Here is a 22055-nt window from a genome sequence, read left to right on the forward strand (position 1 = left end):
CACAATGAAGATCAAGAAGATTCTTGGTTACAAAACCCTACGGTGCACATTACACAGAAACTTCTTCACAAGAAAGATGAACTAGGACAAGAATTTTGTCTCTCGTCACAATTTGCTTGAACAAGGATTTCTCAATGTTTATGCAACTTGTGTACCCTTTGACGGCCCTTAAAATAATTTTTTTATATGTCTAGGGTTATGAGAAAAGAAAGCCCAAAGACACATCCATGGATTGGAATCAAAACAGAACTCAAAATCTGTTTTTCTTAAACCTCGACAGATAGAGGCTGTCGAGCACCTATCAAGAAGCTGTCGAGCCCCAAAGCTGTCGATCCTCAGGGCTGGAACAGCTCTTTAAACCTCGACACATGCTAGTTGTCGAGCTTTAATGAACTTGCACTTCTCAGCTTGTTTTTTGAACAGACTTGATGACTTCAACACTTGATCTTGAAACACAGTTTCTTGAAGCATAAAACTCATCCTAAATCTACCCAATTACAAGTAAAGTGCATTTTGTTAAAGGATTAGTCAATTACATAAAAGAATGACATATGTTTTAAACAAGTGAAACATATATGTCCTAACATAATAATTAGGATTTTTTTTATGCATCTTGTAGTTTGCTATTTAAGCACTTTTTATTATTATTGTCGACTCCATTTCTACATGGTGCTGACTCCAAGCAACCTTTAGGTGCTGACTCATAGGGTTTATTCTTTGTTTTGTTGTTGGTTAATTATCACATTAAAATAGTGTGGTTGTCCTACATCAATTCTAAGTTTGAAATTATTTGATATAAAACTTTTCCGTGCATAGCAAGGTTTAGCGACTAGTTTTTTTTTTTTTTTTTTTTTTTTTTTTTTTTAATAATGGAGGCAAGCATTTGTCACTTTCCCATTGCAAAGAATTTGCTTGCTGTTGAAAGAGATAGAGTTTTGATAAAATATGACAACATTTATTTGGTGCACATTTGACTAGTTGAATTTATTATTTCAGTTGTAATAGTCTTAGACTGATTTTGCTGGATATAAGAAAAAAATCAAAATCAAAATCAGTCCATTATTTTGAAATTTTTTTTATGGACTGATTTTTATTTTATCTTTTATATATATATATATATATATATATATTATCTTATATTTTGGACACGTGGGTGCTGCAGAATTGGTCCATTATGTTACCAATCTAACGCAATCACTTACGTAATAATTACGTAAGTGATTGCGTTAGATTGGTAATATAATAGATCAATCCTCGATCGCATCATATCAACTATTGATTATCTGCTCCTTAGTTTATCATCGTAATTATTTACATGATGAACATGACTCGCATGAAAAATGGCGTTCGTGGTCGGCCGTTTGTCTATTATAAAAAGTTCTTGGTTGACCCAAATTCTACAAAAATAGTCCTATCACAGAGAGAGAGAGAGAGAGAGAGAGAGAGAGAGAGAGATGGGTTCCGTTAGCGCAGGTGTTAAACCTCATGTAGTTTGCGTCCCAGTCCCCCTTCAAGGTCACATAAACCCAATGCTCCAGTTAGCAAAACTCCTTCACCATAAAGGGTTTCACGTAACATTTGTAAACACAGAGTACAACCACAAACGCTTACTCCGGTCTCGAGGCCCCAACTCCCTTGATAGCTTGCCTGGCTTTCACTTCGGAACCATTCCTGATGGCCTACCACCTTCAGACGCAGATGTCAGCCAAGACATTCCCTCTCTTGCTGAATACCTCCCAAAGACTTGCCTTGTCCCACTTTGCAACCTCATTTCCAAACTCAACGACACTTCGTCTTCGAACGTGCCTCCTGTTACTTGTATTGTCGCAGATGGTTGCATGTCCTTCACTCTTGATGCTGCTGACAAATTCGGAATTCCATGTCTGCTTTTTTGGACATCTAGCGCTTGTGCCTTCTTAAGCATTATGCATTTTCGACATTTTGCAGAACGAGGTTTGATACCCCTCAAAGGTATGATTTTATTTAGAGAGATCCGCTCCCATTCAGATCCTTTTATTTTTTATAAGCTTTAATCAAGAATAAGATATAAAATAAATGTCATCTATTTTACTTTATGTGCTTTACATGTATTTGATGATTATTGGATTTTTTTTCAATATCACGCGTGTTATATAAGAATAAAAATATGAGGAAATTGCAAATTTTAAATAAGAATGCTCTCCTAAATTTGTATCAACGTGATGTTGAAAACAAATATAAGGAAATTGCAAATTTTAAAAAAGAAAGCTCTCCTAAATTTGTATCAACGTAAATTGACATTGGTATTTGATGTGTAAATTAAAATCACATTCAAATGTTATGCATTTAAAATCAAAAATACAATAGACATATACGCGGAAAATCTGCAATAAAATTTTCTATATGTCTAATCACACTCAATATCTATAAAATTATAAAGGTTTCCCTTTTCACTTTTTTTATTTATTGAATATTTGTATGCTAGTTCTTAGTATTTTACTTGGGATATGCTATTCACAATGATCAAAACTATGTGATTTGCAGATGCGAGCTATCTAACAAATGGATACTTGGAAACTGTAATAGATTGGATTCCGGGGATGAAAAACATTCGTCTTAAGGATATTCCAAGTTTTGTTAGAGTAACAGATGAGAATGACATCATGTTCAACTTCTTCATCCATGAAACTGAGAGAGTTTCAAGAGCTTCAGCTGTCATTTTGAACACATTTGAACCCTTCGAAGAGGAAGTGTTGGATGCTTTATCCAACATGCTTCCTTGTATATACACCATTGGACCACTTGTGTCACTTGTGGACCAAATTGAGGACAATAACTTGGAATCAATAGGTTCCAATCTGTGGAAAGAAGAACCAGGGTGTGTGGAATGGCTAAATTCAAAAGAACCCAACTCTGTAGTGTATGTAAATTATGGTAGTATAACTATCATGACACCTCAACAACTCATTGAGTTTGCTTGGGGGTTAGCAAATAGTGAAAAATCCTTCTTGTGGATTATAAGGCCTGATCTTGTTGGAGGTGATTCAGCTATTATTCCTTTTGAATTTGTTACCGAAACTAAAGATAGAGGCATGTTAGCAAGTTGGTGTCCTCAAGAACAAATCCTAAAGCACCCATCAATTGGGGGTTTTTTAACACATAGTGGGTGGAATTCAACACTTGAGAGTATGTGTTGTGGAGTTCCAATGATCTCTTGGCCCTTCTTTGCTGATCAACAGACGAATTGTCGATACTGTTGTGTTGAATGGGGCATTGCGATGGAGATAGATAATAATGTTCAAAGAGATGCAGTGGAGAAGCTAGTGAGAGAATTAATTGACGGTGAAAAAGGTAAAGAAATTAAGAAGAATGTAATGGAGTGGAAAACAAAAGCTAAGGATTCCACCAAACCTGGTGGTTCTTCATACCAAAACTTGGATAAGTTGATTGCTGAAGTTCTTCTAGCTAGAAATGTTTAAACCAAACAAGCAAGACTTTCTACTTTCAATGCACTTGTACTCCCAATTTCATTTGCTAAATAAAATCATTTTAAATATATATTTAAAATGTATTCCCATTTTGTTGCAATAAATTCAAATTAATTGTGTGATTTGGTTAAATTAATGTTCTATTAAGTATTGTTGTGTATATAAATAAAGGACTGCTGCGACTTAAATAATGCTCTCAAAATTTAGATAAGTTGATTGCTGAAGTTCTTTTAGCTAGAAATGTTCAAACCAAACAAGCAAGACTTTCTACTTTCAATTTCAATGTACTTGTACTTTCAATCTCATTTGCTAAATAAAATCATTTTAAGTATTTATTAAAATTTATTCCCATTTTTATTGCAATAAATTCAGATTAATTGTGTGATTTGGTTAAATTAATGTTCTATTAAGTATTGTTGTGTGTATAAATAAAGGACTGCTGCGATTTAAATAATGCTCTCAAGTGTAAGATTGTCGCGAAGTAATTTAACTCCGTAAATCCGAGGTCAAATCCACAGGGAAAAGGGAATTGATTTGTAAAGCACAAGAGAATGAAACTAAATTAATAAAGTTTAATTGAAGAGATTTTTAATGGTTTAGTAAAGTTAATTTAAATTGAGAGAAAATAACAATATATTAAAATGCTAAGGTTTAGGGATCCACACACAACACATCTATTGATAGTTTTAACAATATTTATTTAATAACTCAACTAAAATTCATACGAAGGATGATCTTAGTCGGATGATTTAACAATAAAAACTCAAGAATTGATTGTCTAATGTAGTTTCTCTATTATACAGATGTTGCATCGCTTACTGCAGTGCTTGCTATTTATCTTGCATGCTCGAAGAGTTACTGGGGCAGTGCAGTGGAAAAACACTTTTTAAGTCTTTTTCATGAACCATTAAATTTGTTTGAAAATCAATAGATTTACATACTCAAACAATGAAATGCATAATTACTTTCTAGCGGTAAAAACTAATTTCATTTTGTTATATGTAGGTTGGTGCCTTGGCTGCTGTCATTCGGCAGACGAATATAGTTTGGATGCTTTTTGTTGCATGCACTGGGGTTATAAATATTACTATGGTCCGTCCAAGAGATAATGTAGAATAAAATAATATTGACACAGCAATCAGGAAAACTAATAGATCAACTTCCAATGATAATGTTACATCAAACTCAAATTTGAGAAGGAGAAAGTTCAGTAATGCCTTGGGTACTGATAAACAATCTATGCCTAGTGCAAGCTTCATTTCAGCAAATCACTCATCAGGTTTGTTAATTTTATTTATTAATTTATTTATTTTGATGATCAGCTTGTTAGTTTGTAATAGATGTAATCGTGTTATGTTATGATGAAAGTTAATTTACTAGATTAACTCTCTTCTTTCCGTAAACAATGGAAGATAAGCCTGCAATATGGTTGTTAATGTGTATAGTGTTGCGGGCTTTAGGCTCACTTAGATTACTTGTATAACACACATACTTGCACTATACTCTTACTTATACTGCACACATCTGTCTTCTGTATAAAGGCACTCATGTATATTCTTTTACTATGAAATACAATACTAGTGAATTCAGTATTTCTAACATGGTATCACAGCCACTGCTCTGACCTTTTCTTAGCAGCCTTGTCTTTATTGGTGTTACTCCATTCTCAACATCGCTTTCACCATCACAGCAGCCGCCGCCGCCTCTCACCTTTGAAACTCCAACATCTTCCAGCCGCCGCAGTTGAGGAGTCCCACACCGCACATACCACTACTCTTTTCATTACCGCTGCGAATATTGCTCCGATTAATTTTTTGCTAGTACCACTGCGATTATCTTGCACCAATCTACACACTCGTGGAAGCCTCGAAGCTATTGGATACCACACGCGCCCCTATGCGCCACTCAAAGGTTCTGCGTTGAAGCTCATGCGCCCCACACCATCAACAGCTCCAGGCTGACGTCACCCGTGACGTCAATAGTGCCACATTAGCCCTAGCTACGTTAGCATCTAGTCATCTGCTGATGTCAGTGCCATGTCATCTTGCTAACGTCATCTATGCTAACGTCATCTATGCTAACTATTGATCGAGTTTACCATTGATCAAGTTAACTGTTGACTTTGACTGGACCGTTGACTGTTGACTCATTACCGAACCATTGACCGTTGACTTTTCTCCATAGTTGAATTTTTGCAGTCCAGGTTCTCCTTACCCATTTTTTCACGTAAATTTCATTTTTGAAGTCTGTTTTTGCACATTGTGTCTCTAAATGGATAAAACGATATTTTTCTTCCTCGCCCCATTAATGCTATATTGGAGGGGAATAAGAATTACTTATTTTGGTCTCAAGCTATGTGCAGTTTTCTTAAGGGTCGCATGCTCTGGCAATATAGTACCAGTACAATCACTATTCCTATTAAGAGGGCAAGTGAAGAAGATGTTGCCTTCATCAGTCGCATGATTAAATAGGATAGTCACAACCACATGATCCTTACTTGGATTCAGAAAACTTCCATTTCCTCCATGTCCAATCTGTTGAGCAGCTTTGATGCAAAATCGGCATGGGATTTGTTGGCCAAAAGATACTCCACTACTCACGGATCCATGAAATATCAATTCATGTTGCATTGCATCAACTCAAGCAAGAACCAGGGCAATCTATCAATGACTACTATGATAAGCTTTGCTTCATTTGGGACCAAATTGACTTTTTTGATCCAACTTAGGCATGCTCAAAGGATGCTCAACAATATGTTATTGTTAGAGATGAATTTCGTCTCTTTGAATTCCTGATGTCACTTCACAAGGACTATGAGCCCATCCAAGGTTAGCTTCTTAATTGCAGTCATCTTTCCTTTCATTGATACTGCCGTAAATGAGTTGGTTGGAGAAGAAGCTTGTCTTGCAACCCTTCAAGCCCAGAATAAGCTTAATGTTCTAGCTATTGCTCCTTCTGCTCCACCCATAAAGCAACCTCCGCAATCAGGATTTGATTCCTCTGGCTCTGGCAATCATCGCAAGCAGACCAACAAAAAATTCTACAACTATTGCAAGCGTCCTGACCACAGTATTGAGACTTGTTACTATCACAACAAATCTACTGCTGCTATTGCTAATACTGAGTCTACTCTGTCGATGCCTTCCATTTTAGCTGAGTCCCATTCTTCTAGATCCATTATCAACCTCTCCTTCACTAAACTACAAGACATCATAGCTTAGGCTGCTCGTATGGCTGGTAATGCATCTCTTTCCACTGCCCTCTTAGTTTTACTCGGTAAGTCCCACACTTGGCTTTTTGATTTTATTTGTTGCAATCACATGAAACCTCACTCGTCCTTATTCTCCAAACATGACCCTGCACCACATCCTCTTAATATTCATGGAAATAGTCTAGGTTTTGTTTCGACCTCCAACCTCTCAATTCCTAAGGTCTTCTATGTACTTGACCTATCCTATAATTTATGCTCTATGGGACAATTAGCTAAACTAGGATATCGCCTTATTTTTTACTATTCTAGGTGTATTGTACAAGATCCAATGACGGGGCAGGAGTTTAGGACTGGTCCTAGAGTTGGGCGTATGTTTCCCGTGGACAATCTTCATCTTCCACCTACTGCTCCTGTTTTCGTTGTTGCTGTAGTCGCTGCGGTTTCTTCCTTACCTTTTCTCGCACTTTGGCATTCTCGTCTTGTTCATGCACCTCTTTCTCAGGCACAACAATTAGCTTCTAAAGGTCTGTTAGGTTCTGTGTTCAAAAACAATTTTGATTATACTTCATGTCAGTTAGGAAAACAACCAGCTTTGCCTTCAATAATAGTGAATCTATCTCTAATAGTTTTTTTGAGTTAATTCATTCTAATGTTTGGGGACTTTCTCTTGTTGCTAGTATTAGTAGATCTCGATATTTTGTTGTTTTTATTAATGATTATTCTCGTTATAGTTGGATTTTTCCTATGAAATCTTGTTCTGAAATTTTACCAATCTACAATAACTTTGCAAAAATGGTTGAAACACAATTCTCCAAACATATCAAAAAATTTCAATCTGATAATGCTCTTGAATATACTCAATATGCTTTTCAAGATCTGTTGCATTCCTATGGCACTATACATCATCTAACTTGTCCAGTTACCTTTAAGCAAAATGGTCAAGTCAAACAAAAATTTCGTCATATTCTTGACACTGTTCATGCTCTTCTTCTTTCAGCCAAAGTTCTTGCCCCATTTTGGGGTGAAGCTGCTCTTCATGCTGTTCATGCTATTAATCGCATTCCAAGCACTGTCATCCATAATCAAACTCCATATAAGCGCCTTTTTGGGTCACCCCCTGACTATCACCACCTTCGCTCCTTCAATTCTGCTTGTTACTTGAACCTCGATCTAGACTTTGTTGTTTCCTTGCCTATGGTGAAACTCAAAAGGGGTATCTGTGTTATGATCTTGTCTCTCATCATCTTTGTGTTTCCCGTAATGTTGTCTTTTGGGAACACTGCTCATTTGTTGAACTCTCTCACTTTCATTCTTCCCTAACTACCTCCTCTATTTGAGAAATCTTTCTAGACAAGTCAGATGTTCCTTCTACAAATACTCTTGATCCTCCTTTGGACTTCTCTATCCAACCTCCAGATATTTTTTATGCTTCTCCTGGACATCTCAGCTATATCTTAGGTCTTGAAATCACTCATTCCACAAATGGTCTTTATATTACTCAAGCCAAGAATGCTTCTGAACTTTTGTCTTCAGCTAGACTCACTAATAGCAAGACTGTTAACACTCCAGTTGAACCTAATGCGCATTTGACTCCCTTAGGGGGGAAACCATTGTCTAATCCCTCTCTTTACAGGAGATTGGTTGGTAGCCTAGTTTATCTCACTATTACTTGTCTAGACATTTCCTATGTTGTTCATTAGGTGAGTCAGTATCTGTTTGCTCCACGATCAACTCACTATGTTGCTGTTCTGTGCATTCTTCAATACTTGAAGGGCACTCTCTTCCATGGCATTTTCTACTCAGCTCAATCTCCTCTTATTCACCGTAAATTCTCTGATGTTGATTGGGTAGGAGATCACACTGATCGCAGGTCCACCACTGGTTATTACTTTCTCCTTGGTTCTTCTTTGATTTCTTGGCGAAGCAAGAAACAAACCTTTGTGGCCCGCTCTAGTACTAAAGCAGAATATTATGCCCTTGTTGATACCATATCTAAGCTCCTTTGGCTACGATGGCTTCTTAAGGACTTAGGTGTGTCCACATCCTATGCTACTCCTCTTTATTATGACTACCAAATTGCTCTTAATATTGCTCACAATGATGTCTTCCATGAATAGACTAAACACATCGAGATTGATTGTCATTTTATCCATTATCATCTGTCCCATGGTGCTCTCAAATTCTTTCCAATTTCTTCCAAAGATTAACTTGTAGATATCTTCACCAAGTCACATCCTAAGGGACGCCTTCGTCCTTTGGTTAACAACCTCAAGTTGGTCTCACACCCACCTTGAGTTCAAGGGGGGCTGTTAATGTGTATAGTGTTATGGGCTGTTATGTTTTAAGCTTGTAATGTTGACAAACCATGACAAAAACTAAGTCTCATTGGTTTAGAATGGTCTACATTAAAGTCCAAGACAAAAAATTCAAGTTCGGGATGAGAAAAAATGAGTTACAATATATTTCGTTCGATTGGTACTCGATCGATCGAAAGCCATTCGATTAGTACTCAATCGATCGAAAGTTGCATATTAGCAAAAAATCAGCAAACGTAAAAAGCCCATAACCTGACCGTTTGAAGCCCAAATCGCAAGCCGTTTTTTCCAATATTTAAAGAAAATTATAAGCTAAAACTAGAAAGAGTTTTTCAGAGTTTTTTAGAGAAATTAGAGTGCATCTTGTGCATTTTTTTGTAGATCTAGGGTTTTGTACCTAAAAGCTCTCTAAAGTCTTCTGCTAGTGTTATTCCTTGAAGAATCTCAAGATCCGGTGTTGTAAAAGTTGCTGCATACAAGATCAACGTCTAAGGAGATCCAAAACCTTTGAGTGGAGTCTTAAGTCACAAGTGTGGATGCTTGTTGCAAAGACCTAATAGAAAATGAGTCTGTGGATTTGGAGCTTGCATATGGTCGTGTCAGTAAGTTCTACATGTTGTAGCAATAAGATGTTAGTGGTCTAAGTCTTATTGTAAACTTTGATTCTCTACAGTGGATTTGTTTTTTACCTTGAGGATAGTTAGGTTAAATCCTCCCTATGTTTTTTGCCAGTTTGGTTTTCTTGGGTCATCATATCGTTGTGCTATTTACTTTTTTGCTTCTTTTCATGATATGGTATTATTGTGTTAACCTAGATCTTAATAATTTGTCTAAGCAACCACTTGGCTAAATAACTAGGTTAATGAACTTGTATTAAGGGGTCTAAAAATGAACAAGTGGTATCAGAGTGGGTTAGCTCTTGTTTTTAGGTTTCTCAACCTAGAGTTGATCCTCGATTCCTGTTATCATGGATAATTTTAAGTGTCTTAATTTTTTTGATTGTGATGATTTGAATAAAAAGGACACTATTGTTTTTGTTGATCTTTTTGAGGCTTGTGATAGGAATTTGCAAGATTTTAGTCTTTCTTAGAAGATTGGTGTAATCCCTCAAATACACTCTGCTTCTCATGGATTTTCACCTACAAAGCCGAAGACTCATGCTATATGGGTGAGAAAAGACTTGCTAAGGTGAGTGTTGTTTACTTGTCCCTAATTTAATTCTTTCAATTGTTTGTGGACATGTTTTGTTTCTATTTATGGTTGTTTTTTTTTTTTTTAGGTTTTTTTTTATTAAAAAAATCCAAAAACATTGAAAATTTTCAAAAAGACAAAAATATTATATTTTGTGTCTAGTTTTATTTTTCTTGAGGATTACATGAATTATAATATCTCTTTCTTGATTTAGAACATGCTTGACATTGTGGAGAAACTTGAATAGTATGTTTTATATATGTGCTAAGCTATTTCTGATTTTGAGTGAGTATGTATTAGTTTGTACATGTACTCAAGGGCTAATTAAGAAATTGATATTTCTTGTTTGTCTACCCTCTATAGCTTAGTTTAGTAGTGTCATGCATTGTATTTGGTCATAAAAAAAAATTTTAAACCAAAAAGATTTTTATTTCTTTTGTATTACACATCATGGATATGTAGTTAAGGTTGGTCATATTATCTTTACATTACATGTCTGTGTACCTTGTTTAGCTTGGATGAGCTTATTTTTCTGCACTTTGCTAATTTTAGCTATGTAGTGCATGTTGTGTGGGAATTGTTTATAGTTTTTTATCACATGATCTTGATTTTGAAGTCACAAGCTTTTGATTGTAAGGACTAAATAATCATCTCACCACTGTTTACTAGCCAATCATGAACACCTTAGTGCATATTGTAAGATTTTGTACTCAAGAAAATGTAGTACATGCACAAAAAGAAAATAAGGTGTAGCCTTGAAATAATAATAATAATAATAATAATAATAATAATAATAATAATAATAATAATAATAATAATAATAATAATAATAATAATAATAATAATAATGGTGTGTACATTATAAGGCTAAAATAAATAAATAAATAAATAAGGCAATGAAATAAAAATAGTGGGTACATTATAAGGCTAAAAAAAAAAAAAAAAACATGATTGCAAGCTTGTTTTCTAGGAGATGTGGGGATTATAGAATGTAACTCTTTAGGTGATAGTCACTTTCAAGCTTATGTGATGAATAATGTAGAAATTGTGATTGATTACTATCTATGTATCACCCTACATATATCTCATGCTTTTATTAGTTGCACACACTTCACAAGTTATTCTTTGCTAAACTTTGTATATGGAATTGTGTGTGAATCTAGTTGGCCATCCAAAATTATGTTTTCTATGGTATTTGATGCAAAATATGTTTTAGGGTTGGAAAAAATTATGTTTTTGATGATTAAAAACTTTGTTTTGAAGTTCTGGGTTGAAAACTCATGTTTTTGAAAAACATTTAAACTCATTCTCATGCATTTCATTCATGAAATTCCTTGGTTTGAGCAGTTTCTGCATGATCTTCTGCAGTTTTTCAAAAAAAATCAAATTTCCAGAATTTCATTGATCAAATGTGATTTTCGACTGATCGAAAATCCCTTGATTTTATAACATTGCTTTCTGCCTGACTCAATTGATACTCGATTGATTCTCGACCGATCGAAATTGAAATATTTTCAATTTCTAAGTGTTTGACCAGTCTGTCTTTTCATGCATCAATTGTGTTTAAGATTCACATGCATTGCACTTTTCTTTTCTTTTTTGTATCCATCTTGTAGTATTGCAGTCATATCTCTCCTTGTTTTTCACACATAAAATGCATACACTTTGTTAAATTAGGTACTCAACTTGATTTAAAAATTGATTGATTAATTTTTGACTCATTTGTACATTTTAGTATATGCTATTTTTTATGTGTGAACTTCATAAAATATTTTTCTTAAGATATATGATGGATAATCAATGTGCAAATATTTTCTCTACTCATGCAATTGTTTATGGGTCACATAGTGTCAAGTTTGCATATATTGAAAGAGAGAATATTTTTCTTCAAGTGAATCCTCATTTTTTTTTTTTAGTTTGGTTTGTGTCTTTTTATTTATCCCCACCTCCTAAATTTTCCTCTAAACTATTTTTCCCAAAACATGTTTTGTTTTAACTATTTTTACAGGGGGAGAAAGATGTTTTTAAAACCTATGTTGATCATAGGGGGTTTGTTTCCTTGATTCTCTATTTCCTCTTATCCTTTGTTGCGTATGTTTTCTGTTTACTCGTTGATTGGGATGCCTTTGTCAATACATGACAAAAAGGGGGAGAAATAGATGAAATTTGGAAAAGGTTTTTAAAATGTTTTGTTTAGGGGGAGCTGAAATTATTTTTGAAAGGGGGAGACAATAAAAGTTTTTGATGTATACTAGTTTACTTTTGTTTTTATTGATTCATATTTTTTATATATCTTTCTTCCACACATATGTTGATGTGTTCTTTTGAGTGTTTCAGGAAAGACAGGTACATTTTGATCAAGATCTTCTATCTCTTCTTGCAACTTCTAGGTTAGGAGTCTTAGATTGGAATTTGTGATGTATTTGGGTATTTTATTTGTAAGGTTGAATTTATTCAATCATGTGTTAGCTTTATTCCGTGCCAAATTTGCTTATAATTTAGCAATTAGATATCATGTATTTAGGTGGGAATTATGTAAGGGTTGTGTGTGAGAAAGTGTAAAGAAAGCTCAAGATGTGTGCACTCAAAGGAGTCTCGTGACTGGATCTCACGACTGGCAAGTCGCCAAAGTGGCACACATGTGAAGCATGCAGGAAGCTGAAGGGTTACGATAGCTAGAGCACTATAGGAAAAAAAGTACAGTTTGACTTGGCAGTTAACTCGCGACTTAGATTCACGACTAATTCCAATCACAAGGCCAAGTCGCCAGAATGCCCTGTTTGGATAAAAAATGTCTTTTCACATTACTCACGTACCCCACTATAAACACCTTTATACCCACGAAATGTAGAGAGCTTCCAAAGAGAATTTTGAGAGAGAAACCCTAAAGAAAACCAAGATTGACTCATCCACAATCTTAGACATTTGATTCTCCAAATTTCTCTACTCTCACCCTCTCCATTGACATGCCCTTGAGAGGTTCATTAGTCAAATCCTTATTTCACCATACCCATATTAGTGAAGAGGTATTTTGGTGCTTGGGAAGTAATTCAGAGAGGACCAATTCCTTTGGTTGATGCAATGGGCTTATTGCGGGATCCGGTAAGTTAAAGAAGACAAGGTTCGACGTAATCTTGTTGAAGCAAGAAGCTTGGAGAGCTTAGGTGCATCGGGTAGATTAGGCTTGGAGGGTCTATTGCTATTCATGTATCCCAACTTTATTCTCTAGTGGATTATTTAACCGCTTGGAGGGTGGCAGAGAGGTTTTTCGCTAAGTACTTCAATTTCCTCTTTGATAACACATCACCGTGTTATCTTTGTAATTGCATCTCTTTTCCCTTACTCTTTACCTTTTAATTACTGCTGTCTTTGTGATTAATTTCGGTTTAGAGTGTTTTACCAATTTGGGTTTAGCTTATATTCATCATTCTGCATATATATTGTTTCTATATAAGCTTATGTTGGTAATTTTGATATTGGGAGTCTAAACGTTCATTGGTGTTTTATGTTAGGATTAGTGCCATTAAATCCTATTGTATGATGCTATCTATGATACTATGTAAGTTATTATGTATGACTTAATGTTGTGATTAATAAAGTCATTTTATTACTATCTAAAATAATGATAACATGAATATGAAACATTATAATATAGTCCATAAGATGCATAGTATGTGATTTATGTGAAAAGTCACAGAAGATAAAAATAACAAGTTCTTTGTAAATTCAGAATTATAGTTCGTAGTCGGTGATGAAATTAGGCATTTCATTTGCGAAGACTATAACATATCAACTGAGATGATTTGTCTTGATCATAGAAGTGTAGACTTCTAGTTGATATGTTGATATGTTGATATGTTTTAAGAATTAAGACATATTGAACTGGACCGCTGTGAGATTTATTATTCTCCTAACGACTGTCAAATGAATAATAAATCTCACGAATTTTATTTACATGAACTCTTAATCCTGAGAGGATAATGGACCTGATCATAAAGTGTAGGTTGCTTTGATATATCAGGAGTGAGATCTAAAGTAACGGTCAAAACCTCAGTATGTTTGGCAACCACATTTAGTGTTGATGAAACATATATTCTCAAGATAGAATTCATAGTCTCTTAACGAAGATATAAAATATTTTATTGAGATAAGTTTAATGGGTTCAGTTATTCAGAGAGTTAGGCCTAACCACTTTGGTAAGAAGTTACTAAAGTATATATTTATGAAATTGGATTTCATAAATATATGATGAATAACTTTAAAGAATTAAGCCAAGTACTCAAGAATAAGATGTAGTAATTTACAAAGTAGCAGTCTACATTCATGACTTTGTATTACTACGAATATTTTATGAAGGGGTTGTATGTATAATAAAGTTTTGGGATAATCTATTAATAAGGCCTAGAGTGCAATTATATTTATATAGTGGTATTAAATATAATTAATAGTAACTTTGGACTCGTCAAGAGTTGACAGAAAAGCTCAAGGCCTATTGGAGCTAGTGTCTTATTGGTCCCTTTTGGTCCCACTCCAAGCCACATACTAAAGCCCAATTGAAAAGGCTCAAAAGGCTAGTCCAATTAGATAATCAATTATAAGGAGAGAAAGATACAAAATTTTAATGTATGAAAAGGAGAGACATCATTGTGAAATGGTGTGTATGTGAGAGTGAGACAATATATCATTCTCCCTTTGAAACTGATTGAGAGACCACACTTCTTGGGCGTCAAGTGGAATTGGAGTAAAGATTAAAAGTATTCTCGAGTACTTCTGATTTCGGTTTTGAATTTCACTGCACCAAGGTACGCCCTCTTGTTCTAGAATTCTGAAATTTACATAGTACATGTTATCAATTGCGAATGAAGTAGATCCGTTAATTTTCTGCTGCGTATGTTTTGTATGCGATACAAATATATAATTTCCATCATTTTATACGCTAATTAAACTTCCAATTTGTATCAGAGCAGGTACACTTGTGTGGTTTCATTACCTAAGTGTGATCCTAGATCCCATTTAAGATGGAACGATCTAATCCCTCAATGCACCTCTCTATTTTGATGGGAGCAACTATTCATTTTGGAAAGTCCGTATGAGGGAATTTCTATGCTCCAATGATGATAGTGTTTGGGACGCTGTCGAGATAGGATGGACTAGGCCGGAGGCCACCAAATCCACATGGGATAAGGCAACCCTCGTGGCAACTAATGCTAATAGCAAGGCTTTAAATGCTATTTTTTCTGGTGTTTCTCCTGATGAATTTCACAAGATCTCTCATGTTACAATTGCTAAGGAGGCATGGCAAATTTTGGAGATGACCTATAAGGGAACCAAAAAGGTGATGGACACCAAGTTGCAAATGCTTACCACATGCTTCGAGGAGCTAAAGATGAATGAAGACGAGTTATTCGACTCATTTTATGGGAAGCTAAATGAAGCAATGATTGGGAAGTTTAACTTGGGAGAAAAGATGGAGGACTCCAAGATTGCGAGGAAAATTCTACGATCATTACCGGAGAGCTTTCGTGCAAAGGTTACTGCCATCGAAGAGAGCAAGGACCTTAATGAGATCAAAATTCAAAAACTTATTGGCTCACTTCAAACATATCAGCTATTTCTACCATCACATAGGAAGAGCAAATCTCTTGCTCTCAAGACAATTAATGAAAGGTTGGAAGCTCAAGACTCCTTGGATGAGGATGAAGTTGAGAAAGAAGTGGCATACCTTGCTAAGAACTTCCGCAAGTTCTTAAAGTTCAAGAAGAATGGAAAGTTTTTTGAGAAGGGAAAATTCTCAAAGTCTAGGAAGGAGAAAAATGATGTCAAGAAGAAAGATGGGAAGGATTCTCAATCCCCTCAAGGAATCGTGTGCTACGAATGCAATGGTCATGGACATCTCAAGAAAGAATGTCCCAACTATTTGAGAGGGAAAGGTAAAGTGTATGCCACTACCATTAGTGACACGGACTCCTCTAATTCAGACTTGGAAGAAAGCTGTGATGGAGAGGGAAACTACTTCGCATTTATGGCCATTGCTCCTGTGCAATCTTCGGATGATTTGAGTGTGCTAGTGGAAGAGCTTGGTGAGCACACCGAAGTGGAGTCGATGGGGATAGTAGAGGAATTCGATGATGATGAAGATGAAGGAGCAATGGGATTGCAAGAATCCTACAATTCTCTCCTTGAGAAGACCGATGAATATGCAAGAGTGGCTAGAGCAGCCATTAAGAAAATGAAGAGAGCCGAACAAGATTACAAAAGTCTTCTAGTGCAATACAAGGAGACTAAATGCGAGGTTAAGGCGCTGAACAGAGAACTAACCGCAGCCTATTCCAAGATCAAGTTCCTTGAGCTTGAAGTGATTCAAGCTAATGCTAAAGTGGAGCGGGTCACCTTCAAGAAGCTCGATGAAGTGCTTGCTCATCAAAAGCCTTTCTCCGACAAAAGCAGATTGGGATACATCAAAGAGAATAGTTCAAGTGCCAATGTGTCCAAGGAAATGAAGTTTGTGAAAGTGAAGGAACCAATGATAGCAACTCCTATTTTTGAGAAAGTGAAGGCTGAGAAGAAACAGAATGTGACTGCTCAACGAGTTTTGACAAAGCCTCCTAACCAATTAGTGGTCAAACCCAGGGCCAAAGGGAAATCTCATCCAAAGTCACAAAGAGGTCCACAAACTCAACATTTCTACCATCATTGTGGAATTCAAGGACACACCAGACCTAATTTCCATAAGCTTCTAGCATTGAAGAATGCAAGTGTTCAAAGGCCAAGAGGACCAAGAAACGAAAAAGGGAATGGGACTGCCAAACAACCAAAAGGGCGAGAAGTTGATTCCGGATTAAGGGATGTGATGAAGATGATTGATACCATCACTTCTTGTTTGGCAAGCTTCACCCAAAGGTTTGAAAGTCACAACTCTTGCACCCAATCCTCTAGGGATATCACCCCAAATGCACGTGTCGTGTGGGTGAAGAAGGGTACACATGCATAAGCATTAGAACATGTCCATGCATTAATACTTCCTATTCGATGTGACATTGTTTGGCTGTGTGCTTATGTTTTTATCATTCTAACATGTTTTTACTATTTTGTTTGTTGTTTTTAAATGCTTTGAGTGTTTGTTTCCCTTTAATCAATCTTTACTTTTTTTTGTGTCAAAAATTCAAAAACACATAAAAAGTAGAAAATCCAAAAAGTTTGATCAGCATTTTTGTGCTTTGTCACATGCATGTTTTGCCTTGTACCTTCGTACAAATGACTTTGTGTATTTACAAGCGTAACTTGTTCTCTGTGTACTCATATCATTGTGAGAGAAATCTTGACATCTATGTGATTGTTGTAAATAGATCTTCAAACTTGTCATGGGTGATTAGTTAATTGTTTTGTTGATCTTGAGACATGCATAGACTTGTGCCTATATATCTTCCATTTTTCTTTTTTTCTTTTTTTTATGTTTTTGCTTAATATAGCTCAACCAATGTTAAATCTCGAAAAGAGATAATGAGCAGAAAAAGCCATCGCACATACTAGTATTCGACTAGGAAAAAGGGAAAGCGACTTGTAATGAAAATGTATGATACCCAAAAAGCCAAAGGCTTACTCATCAAATTGAAATATAAAAAATTTCAAGCATCAATCTCAAAATGAGATGTTCTTGTTTGTAAGTGATCAAATGTTATGAAATGAAATAAGCCAAATGAAAAGCTTCGATGTTATATAATCAAGTTTATGTGGGAGGTCATATATGCATATTTCCATAATTGAGATTGGTCACTCTTCCTAGTGCTAATTGTGTATGCCTTGGTTGAATTGATCATTAAAGCTTCACATTAGACTAAGGACTATCTCATTTTTGATATCCACACACATCACACATATCTATGTTCAATGAATGCCTTATTCATTTGTGTGATTGTACTTGATTAAATGTGTTGCACATGCTTAATCATATGTTAATCAAACACAAAAAGATTTTTAAGTATTTTTAGTTGTTTTTGGAAAGTATTTTGTTTTTGAAAAAGTTCAAAAATTCAAAAATCTATGCAATTCTATTTTGTGTTTGAGAGAGTGTGAAGAAAACTCAAGATGTGTGCACTCAAAGGAGCCTCGTGACTGGCAGGTCGCCAAAGTGGCACACATGTAAAGCATGTAGGGAGTTGAAGGGTCACGACAGCTAGAGCACTACAGGATAAAAAGTAGAGTCTGGCATGGCAGTTAACTCGCAACTCAGACTCGCGACTAGTTCCAGTCACGAGGCTGAGTCACCAGAATGCCCTGTTTAGATGAAAATGTCTTTTCACATTCCTCACGTATCCTACTATAAATACCCTTATACCCACGAAATGTAGAGAGCTTCTAGAGAGAATTTTGAGAGAGAAACCCTAGAGAAAACCAAGTTTGACTCATCCACAATCTTAGACATTTGATTCTACAAATTCCTCTACTCTCACCCTCTCCATTGACATACCCTTGAGAGGTTCATTAGCCAAATCCTTATCTCACCATACCCATATCAGTGAGGAGGTATTTTGGTGCTTGGGAAGTAGTTCAGAGAGCACCAATTCATTTGGTTGATGCAATGGGCTTATTGCGGGATCTGGTAAGCTAGAGAAGACAAAGTTCGACATAACCCTGTTGGAGCAAGAAGCTTGGAGGGCTTAGGTGCATCGAGTAGATTAGGCTTGGAGGGTATATTGCTATTCATGTATCCTAACTTTATTCTTTAGTGGATTATTTGACCACTTGGAGGGCAGCAGAGAGGTTTTTCGCCGAGTACTTCTTCGATAACACATTGTAGTGTTATCTTTGTGTTTGCATCACTCTTCCCTTACTCTTTACCTTTTAATTACCGTTGTGTTTGTGATGAATTTTGGTTTAGAGTGTTTTACCAATTTAAGTTTAGCTTATATTCATCATTCCGCACATATATTATTTGTGTATAAACTTGTGTTGATAATTTTGATATTGGGGGTCTAAATGTTCATTGGTGTTTTATTCACTAATTGAACTTTCATTATTATATATGGGCATTATGTTGTATGTGTGCTTTGTCACAGATTGCCAAAGGGGGAGATTGTTAGGTTTTGAGTTTGTAATGTTGGCAAACCATGACAAAAACTAAGTCTCATTGGTTTAGAATGGTCTACATTGAATTCCAAGACAAAATACTCAAGCTCAGGATGAGAGAAAATGAGTTACAATTTGTTTCATTCGATTGGTACTCGATCGATCGAAACTCATTCGATTGGTACACGATCGATCAAAATTCGCATATCAGCAAAAAATCAGCAAAAGTAAAATGCCCATAACTTGACCATTTGAAGCCTAAATCGCAAGCCCTTGTTTTCCAGTATTTAAAAGACATTATATGCCAACCCTAGAGAAGGTTTTTTAGAGTTTTTTCTAGAGAGATTAGAGTACATCTTGTGCCTTTTTTGTAAATCTTGGGTTTTGTATCCAAAAGCTCCCTAAAGTCTTCTACCGGTGTTATTCCTTGAAGAATCTCAAGATCCGGTGTTGTAGAAGTTGTTGCATACAAGATTAACGTCTAAGGAGATCCAAAACCTTTGAATGCAATCTCAAAGTCACAAGTGTGAGTGCTTGTGTTGCAAATGCCTAATAGAGAAGGAGTCCATGGATTCGGAGCTTGCACGTGGTCGTGTCAGTAAGTTCTACATGTGGTAGCAATAAAATGTTAGTGGTCTAAGTTTTATTGTAAACTTCGATTCTCTGTAGTGGATTTGCTTTTTACCTTGAGGATAGCTAGGTTAAATCCTCCCTAAGTTTTTTACCAGTTTAGTTTTCTTGGGTCATCATATCGTTGTGTTATTTACTTTTTTGCTGCTTTTCATGATATAATATAATTGTGTTAACCTAAATCTAAATAATTTGTCTAAGTAATCACTTGGCTAAATAACTAGGTTAATCAACTTGTGTTTAGGGGTCTAAAAACGAACATGGGCTTTAGGCCCACCTAGATTACTTGTATAGCACACATACTTGCATGACACTCTTACTTGTACTGCACACATCTGCCTCCTATATAAAGACACTCATGTATATTCTTTTACTATGAAATACAATACTATTAAATTCAGTATTTCTAATCATGGTAGCTTGCCAAATTGGTTCTTTCTGCCTCACCATATATACATTTTTTCTTGATCCTTATGATTCAGCTATTGGCAATGTGTTGCAGGTTTTCTTAATGAAGCTGAGGTCATCCTTTTGAATAAGTCTAGGGCCACAAGTCCACAACTTCTGGCCCTAGACTTGTTCCATCCTTTTAGCATTTTAGCATAGGAAGTGGGAGCTTTTGGTTTCCTTTACTCCTTTTCTCATGGTAAAATGTATAGATGGTGAGGCAGAAAGAACCAATTTGGCAAGCTACCATTGTTAGAAGTACTGAATTCAATAGTATTGTATTTCACAGTAAAAAAATATACATGAGTGCATTTATATAGGAGGCAGATGTGTGTAGTACAAGTAAGAGTGTAGTGCAAGTATGTGTGTTATACAAGTAATCTAAGTGGGCCTAAAGCCCATATTCGTGGGAGCTTTTGGTTTCCTTTAGTCCTTTTCTCATGGTATTTGTGGCTTTTTTTAGCTTTTGTCCATTGGAATTAAGTGTAGTTCTAGGTATTGTTCATGTTTCTTACTTCTTTTAACTTTGAGGCATATGAAGGGCCTTTGTTGCTTGTCTCTCACTGTATGTCCTGATATGACAGGTGCAAAAGAAGCTCACACAGTTTCACCACATTTTGCACAGATCGTGTGTTTTTGTCTGGTTTCTGCTCTTGCCGTGGCTCCTCTACACTGCAGTATAGGTCAAATTGTGGACCTGTTCCAGTCATTTTGGAAGAGAAGTCCCATCAGTTTCTTTCAAGTGCTCATAGCTGTTGTTGCTGGCTTCTTCTTTGTACATTTTTACAGGTCAGAAGACCAGTTAGCATCCTAAGCAAATTGCGATAGGGACTTCTTCATTTGTCTGCTACAACTAGTTGAACTTGATGTTTTTAGAGTAATACCAAAATAAACTTAATTAAGAGAATGCTATTCATGGTTTTGATCTGTGAATTTATGCGTGTGAATTGGGTTTTGTTACCACTTGTGGTGGGTCTACCAGAGTAATCTTATATGAAAGGTTTTTTTTCTAGTGCTTTTTGCAATCTCACATCCTTCTATGACACTTTTTGTCCTGTAAAATTTTTTCTACATTTTTATCTAATCCAAGGGGGGAAAGAAAGTAATATTTATACTCAATAGTTTTTGCAATCTACTAATAAATTTCAATTACTGACGTACTTCTTGTTTATTTACTGTTTCATCACATGGTTATTTGACTGTTTCAGCATAGCCCAACCCTATCTTATAGCTGACAATCGGCATTATCCATTCTATCTCTGGAGGAAGGTCATCAATGCTCATTGATCAATGAAGTACCTTCTAGTCACGCTTTATGTTTATTCATGGTTTTGCATCCTCAGCACATTGGATTAGTACAAGCTCTTTTCACTTATTGTCAAAGTACTATTTTTTCCCAACATTAACAGAAAATGGAGCAAATGAAAACGTGGTTAATGAATCCTGCTTTGGCATCTATCATTGGCAGGAAAAGTTCAGAGGAAGATATGGATCTTAGCATTTTTCTTGGCTACTGCTGGAGTTCTGGTACCTGCTCCATTGATCGAGTTCAGATACTACACAATACCATTATATTTCGTGACACTCCATTCCCATATTAATGATTATCAAAGCTGGCTTCTCATGGGACTTATATATCTAGCCCTCAATGTCTTAACGATGACGATTTTTTTGTTCCGGCCTTTCCATTGGGACCATGAGCCTGGGATCCAGAGGTTTATATGGTAG

At 35.7% G+C, this 22055-nt stretch overlaps 1 protein-coding gene and 1 pseudogene across 1 annotated transcript; both read left to right on the forward strand.

Moving 5' to 3' along the window:
- Positions 1-1290: 1290 nt before the first annotated feature.
- LOC142643498 (7-deoxyloganetin glucosyltransferase-like) lies at positions 1291-3640 on the forward strand. Its single transcript, XM_075818153.1, has 2 exons — positions 1291-1971; positions 2524-3640. The coding sequence occupies exons 1-2, from the start codon at positions 1455-1457 to the stop codon at positions 3456-3458; spliced, it is 1452 nt and encodes a 483-aa protein (XP_075674268.1). The 5' UTR covers positions 1291-1454; the 3' UTR covers positions 3459-3640.
- Positions 3641-3920: 280 nt separating this feature from the next.
- On the forward strand, positions 3921-22055 carry LOC142644072 (dol-P-Glc:Glc(2)Man(9)GlcNAc(2)-PP-Dol alpha-1,2-glucosyltransferase-like; annotated as a pseudogene).

The sequence above is a fragment of the Castanea sativa genome, chromosome 7 (genome assembly GCF_040712315.1).
Source record: "Castanea sativa cultivar Marrone di Chiusa Pesio chromosome 7, ASM4071231v1".
NCBI classification, from domain to species: Eukaryota; Viridiplantae; Streptophyta; class Magnoliopsida; order Fagales; family Fagaceae; genus Castanea; species Castanea sativa.